Below are 6,053 nucleotides of genomic sequence, written 5' to 3'. Positions count from 1 at the left end.
ATTAAGAGTATTTGAGGTTAAAGTCCCAAGACACAAACAAGTGTATCGATTAGAGGAAGATCCAATTTAGTGTCCGAATCAGCAAATCCGAACCAGTGAGTCAAACTCCAGGGACAATCTCTCGGGTCAATCCGAACCAGTGTGCTAATCGGCAAATCCGAGCCAGTGAATCAGTGCAGATGTGGTTATTCCACGTTTCTTCTCTCTCTCACACTCAGTCACTCTAGTAGACCCATTTCAAACCCCTCTCTCTCTTTCAGCATCTTCCATGGCGGACAATGAAGTTGTTCTTCCACGTTTTTTCAAGTTTTTCCTCTCAGTAACGACCTCTGAATCGATGGTAAGAAAGAATCTCTCTTTCTTCTTACATAACTGTAGTAGGAAAAGTCTCAAACTTTCGTATGGTTTAGGAGAAAGAATCTTTAGTTAATCAGCAGTTAGGGTTTAGGGTTTCATAGAATCCTGGATTTGTTTATCAACTTGCAAATGCAGACTTAGATGACTTTAATGACATTTTACGAGCTTAGGTTTTTTGTCCATCATCTTTGGTTGCTTAAATTGGGGATTTGTATAGATCTTTGTTTCACCTTCCTATACCTGTCTTTATGTTTTTGTCTGCTGCTTAAAACGCTCCACTCTTTCTCAATGTATCTCACTCATACTCTTGTTGAAACTAAGCCACTGTGGTTTCTATTGCTTTTAGTTTTAACAAGTCTATTTTTGTTTACATTTTGTGTTGGATTATCATCAGTCCATCCCGACGACCTTCACGGAACATCTTAAAGATCCATTACCAAAGACTGCAAAGCTCCAAGGCACTGGAGGAGGAACTTGGACTGTGAACTTCTCAAGAATACGCGAGCGTGCGTATATCACTGCTGGATGGTCGAAATTTGCAGAGGAACATGAACTCAAGGATGGTGAGTACTTAACTTTTGTCTACGACGGTGAATGCACATTTGAAGTCAGTGTCTATGGTCGTTGGGGTTGTAAAGAGACAAGAGCTGTGATGCAATGGTCGAGCTTTCTGATTCTGATGAAGAAGATACTTCAATGGCCCGATGCTTCAGGTGAGAGTGTTTTTTCAGAGTATTTCACATAGCAAAAATCATCAAAACCCAAACTAATATGTCAAAGATTGTTGTTTGTAAAGAGACAGGAGTTGTGGTGCAAACGGTCGAGAATTCTGATTCTGATGAAGAGGATACTTCAATGGTCGATGCTCCAGGCGAGATAAATTTTTTTTCCAAAGTATTTTTTACATTGTGAAATCACGAAACACAAACTAATATATCAAAGCTTCTTGTCTCAGTTGTGGCAGGGAGCTCAAATTTGGGGGCTATGACTTCTATATTCTTCAATACTAGACTCAAGAAAAGGATATATGACCTGGTAACAAAAAGATTTCGATTCATTTATTGTCTCTGACTACTTTAATATGGTTCTTAAAAGTTTTGTGTGGCTTTTGAAGTCTTTTTTTTTTCTGCAGTTGATTCCAGCAAACGTGGTGAATGAGAATGACCATGAGCTTAGGTTTGGGGAAAACATCAATTTTATTGATGAAGAAGGCACTGTGGTAGGAGAAAGAGCAAACTTTGGAGATGATAGGATTTGTTTCAAAGGATGGGACAGAATATGTAGAAGGAACAAGATTAAAGTGCAAGATAAAATTGAATGCGAGATGTTTCATCATAGGAAGCTCGTTCACTCTGTCAAGATCCACATCACACGTGGTTGAGTCTCTCATCATCACCATCACCATTATCATGAGTTCTTAGATTTATAGTATGACTTTTGTTTGTTTTAAGAGTATTGTGATTTTCTTTTCTGCTTTTATAGTAGTAGTACTTTCTTGAAGAACCTTCATAAACTTATTAATGTTTCTGCTGCCATTTAAATGCTAATTAATTATGTAATGCATTATGCATCCATGACTTTTTTGATAATATGTTTGCAAATGTTAGGAAAAACACAACAGAACTTACTATAACACAGAGACAGCGGAGCAGAAGTGTGTATTGTGCACTTCTGAATCACTAAACATTGAATCGCTCCCTGTAAAATATTTCACATATTGACAAGAGAAATTATCTTTCTAAAATTAAAAAAATATTTCAAAATATTTCTTTTTCCATATTTTGGAAGAAAGAAAAAATAAGACAAAGCAAAAGGAATTACCTCGCTTTTGGTATTGTATTTTCGATTTCTGTGCTTCTTATATCAGTTGTCTTCTTGTAGTAATTGAGGTTCATACACCTTTGAGGTTTGGTGTTTATTATAAAACAAGCAAACATACAACTATTGATCTTGTATTGTATACATTTATTGTTTTGTACTTTTGTTCTTTACGAGTGACAAAGAGTTGGTACGAGCTCAAGAGGGACTTTCTTGGCAATGTTTAAATCTCCTGCTTCTTCCATGTCAATCTCTTCAATAGTCATTCCATTGGGCAAACTCCAGTCGAAGAAGTAAAGAATGTTAAGAAGGCCAAGCTCAAGAATGGTGATTCCCAAGGCCATACCAGGACAGCTCCTATGTCCAGCTCCAAAGGGCAAGAGCTCAAAATGCTGACCCTTGTAGTTGATAAGGTTATTGGAAAACCTCTCAGGAATGAATTCTTCATGGTTAGTCCAAGATTTGGGATCACGTCCTATTGTGTAAGTGTTGATCTTGATCATGGTGTTTTTGGGAATGGTGTAGTGCCGTGCGAAGGTTTATAGGACTTAAGGCAAACTAAAAAAATAGGGCCTTTTTCATTTTAAAAAAAGGTTTTCTAACAAAAAAATATAATATAATTTTAAAATCATATAAAATATTCAAAAATAAAATTTTAATCTAAAAAAACTAATTAAGACATAATCTTTCTTCCTTCTTTTTCAATAAATTTTTTCACCAAACTCTCATAATCGAGGTCCTTAACTAGTTTTCTTTCTATAGATATGATAGATAAGCCATTCAATCTTTATTGTGACATAGTTGATCGCAACTAAGACTTTATCAACTTCAACTTTAAAAAACTTCTTTCAGCCAAGGCAACTGAAAATGGAATCGTCAGCAATATCTGATAAGCAATCTATGAATTTTTTTTTTCTCTTGGGCTTTAGGGTTTTGGTCTTATTTTAGGATGTTATAAAGCCGATAATCTAAACAAATCTTAATCAATTTCCTAAAACTATTGGGAGAATGTAATCTTAATCTATTTCCTATATCTATTCTTTTTTTTCTCTCTTATAAACAAAAATAAGAAAACATCTTATGTAAAAAAAGATTTCATGCCAACCATAAACCACTTAACCACCTTTAAGAAAATGAGGGCCCTGAAAAATTAACATATTTTGGGGGTTTGAGGCGAAAGCCTTTTTCACTACATGGTAAGCACGGCTCTGTGTGTAGCCTTGAATCTCGATGTCAGACATTGTTTGTCTTGGGAGCAAGAGAGGAGCAGGTGGATGTAATCTGAATGTTTCTTTGATCACTAGCTTCAAGTACTCAACTTTCTCTAAATCTTCTTCTGTGATTCTTGTGAGATGCGATTCACCGGGCCAGTCTGGATCTGTTGTCTTTAGGGTCATGGGCCTGCTGGTGTTGTAGAAGCCCATTATGAAGACAGCTGTTTGTTGAAGCCTGGTTTGTGCTTCTTGCTTTGTATACTCTGCGTTTTGGTAGCATCATTAGTTGGGGTTTCACTATGAGCCAAACCAGAGAGTATATATATAAAGGGGTCGAGTATCAGAGTAAGTAGGAAAGCGAGCAGAAAGTGTGAAACTTACGGCTTGGTGAGAGAAACATAGTTAGGGTGAGCGAACAAGATCTGGTAAGGTGGTGAGTGTCATTCATCGTTGTTCTTGTTTCCTCATTTCTCCTTGGATGGTTTTCTCTTCACGGTGAGAGGTGTGAGTTTGGGGTGTGTGAATCACTTGTACAGGCTTTCTCTTGATACTCTTGTGAGCTGGGTTAAAGCTCACCGAGACGTACCACTGCCGGTTTGGCGTGGGAACTCGTTATATGCCTGTGTCGTTTCTTTCCTGCACAAACAAAAGCAAACAGCATAAAACAGATAGTAAACAGACATCAGATCTAATCGGGACCTAACATAAATATCGTTATCAGGTTAAAAACTTGTTACAATTCTCTCTTTGTTGGGTCCTAGCTTTGTTCGCATCTCATCTTGGAGTTTTTCATTACTCTCGGATGTCTGATTAGCTCTGTCATCAACCATATCATCGTTGTTACTCCTGCGTTCACCCCCGCCAAAACCACATCCTGATAACAGTTTAGCAAGAATAACAAAAATGTAACTACAAAACAAGAAGTATATATAAATGAAACTACAGCACAAGATGTATATTTTTCCTATGTCATGGGTTAACTTGTTCCCCAAGCGATATCCTCTCTCCTTAAGTTATCTCCAATATAAAAACAAATTCCGTACTTGTTAAGAGATATGATCTCACTCACCGTCATCATTGCTTTAAGATGCTCAGAGGTGATGTTTAAATAACCGGAGTTAGTGGGTCTATTGATCATATTCAACATGGCACTGACAAGGTCTGAATGATCTTGGGGTTGTGCGATCTTGAAGTGCTCATCGATCACTTGTTAAAAGAAATTAGTTAGTTTAGAAAAGGCTTTGTTCATCCTCGAATGCTGACCGGAGACCAGGTCAACAAACCAACCGAGACCCGTGGGGAAGAAGTCAGTGTATGCCAAGGCACATACGTTGGTTTCTGACTCTTGCACCAGCTCCTCAATTCTGTCCATATCGATGTAATCACACTCGCGGAAGTTCTGTCCAAAGGCGATTCTAAATATGATACCGGCGGTGAAGGAGTAAAGGGCTTTTCTCAAATCCAATAAGGTTTGTGTTCGAGCCGATTTTGATATTTCCTTGACAAGCAAGTCACACTCTTCCTCTCTGATATATATACCTGAAAGACTTTTGCTTTTGCGGACTAAAGAGCTGAGCCCCACGAGTTTTTTCATCTCTCTCCAGTCCTCGCCATACTGAGTGAACCCAATGTCTTTGAAGTTGTGAGTAAACAACCCGTTCGCCACCAACTTTGGTCGGTTGCAAGTCTCTAAGTCATGAGTCTTGAGAACCTCTTTAGCTGCTTCCTTGGAAGAGAACACGACCATTGGGACGACCCCGAAATGGAGAAGCATGACTGGTCCATGTTCTAAAGAGAGCTTGTGAAGAGAACTGTGAAGCAATCTCCCAAGCTGGTGCAAGTTTCCGATGATCGGAAGACCCTTAGGTCCTGGAGGAAGCTTCCTTTTCGAAGGTAAATAGTTTGTAAAGAATATCAAAAGGATAGGGAAGATAAAGAGGATATATAGGAAGATAGACATTATTCTTGTTTTTTTTTTAGATTGTATTTGGAATGAAGAGCATTTTGTTCTCAAAGAGGCAATAAATAGCCAATCCGTGTGGTTAGGCTTTTGTACTAAATCAGAGTCATTGTAATTATTATATCAGAAGAATCGAATTAATTAAGGCAAATCTCTCGAGGCATATCATGTTCTTGTGTTTAATGGGTGGGAAAGGAGAAGCCCCCAAAAACACAGGTTAGATATAATTAAAGCTCTCTATTTAATTAACCAAAACGATAGCCATATAACGTGGACATCAATATATCTAAACATTTAATTAGTTTTGGAATTGATTCGTATAACCACAAAACTAGTTAGGTTTGATGATTTTTTATAATGTTGATTATTGTATGGAAAATATTAAATATTCGAATCAGGTTTGTTAATGCTTTTTTAAGATCAAGCTGATATAGCTCTTATGGTGGATCTAAGGGGAAGATAAAATAAAATTACACATATCTGAAACTACTTGTAATATTTTTTCTTATAAATAGAAAGATCACATGACGAAATCCAAACTCTTCTTTGGAACCTATGACTAGCTTTTTCATAAAATCGATGTCTCTTAATGAATTGATGTTATGTCACTAAACCATTTACTTTTGATGTTATGTCAACATGAATCATGGTTTAATTTTTATTGAAAGACCACTTCAATGGAGAAAACAAAGTGATTACCAAAA

General features: G+C 37.1%; 2 protein-coding genes across 3 annotated transcripts; one reads left to right on the top strand and one right to left on the bottom strand.

Moving 5' to 3' along the window:
* Positions 1-1,913, top strand: LOC18018882 (B3 domain-containing protein REM20). Of its 2 annotated transcripts, none has more exons than XM_006401849.2 (5): positions 1-340; positions 752-1,070; positions 1,160-1,228; positions 1,313-1,392; positions 1,490-1,913. In XM_006401849.2, exons 1-5 carry the CDS (start codon positions 269-271, stop codon positions 1,736-1,738), a joined length of 789 nt encoding a protein of 262 aa, XP_006401912.2. In that variant the 5' UTR covers positions 1-268; the 3' UTR covers positions 1,739-1,913. The 2 variants fall into 2 exon arrangements, with proteins under 2 accessions (XP_006401912.2, XP_024012059.1); XM_024156291.1 differs by having other exon boundaries at positions 1,154-1,228.
* A 432-nt stretch (positions 1,914-2,345) lies between these two features.
* Positions 2,346-5,349, bottom strand: LOC18018208 (cytochrome P450 71B8). Its single transcript, XM_024156552.1, is given in 3 exon segments — positions 2,346-2,700; positions 3,394-3,547; positions 4,422-5,349. Coding segments are annotated over 3 exon segments (1,437 nt in total).
* Between the last annotated feature and the right edge of the window lie 704 nt (positions 5,350-6,053).

This window comes from Eutrema salsugineum, unplaced genomic scaffold, assembly GCF_000478725.1.
Source record: "Eutrema salsugineum unplaced genomic scaffold, Eutsalg1_0 scaffold_2, whole genome shotgun sequence".
Taxonomy (NCBI): Eukaryota; Viridiplantae; Streptophyta; class Magnoliopsida; order Brassicales; family Brassicaceae; genus Eutrema; species Eutrema salsugineum.
Note: the sequence above shows the minus strand (reverse complement) of the source record. Positions and strands in the feature narration are given on the sequence as shown.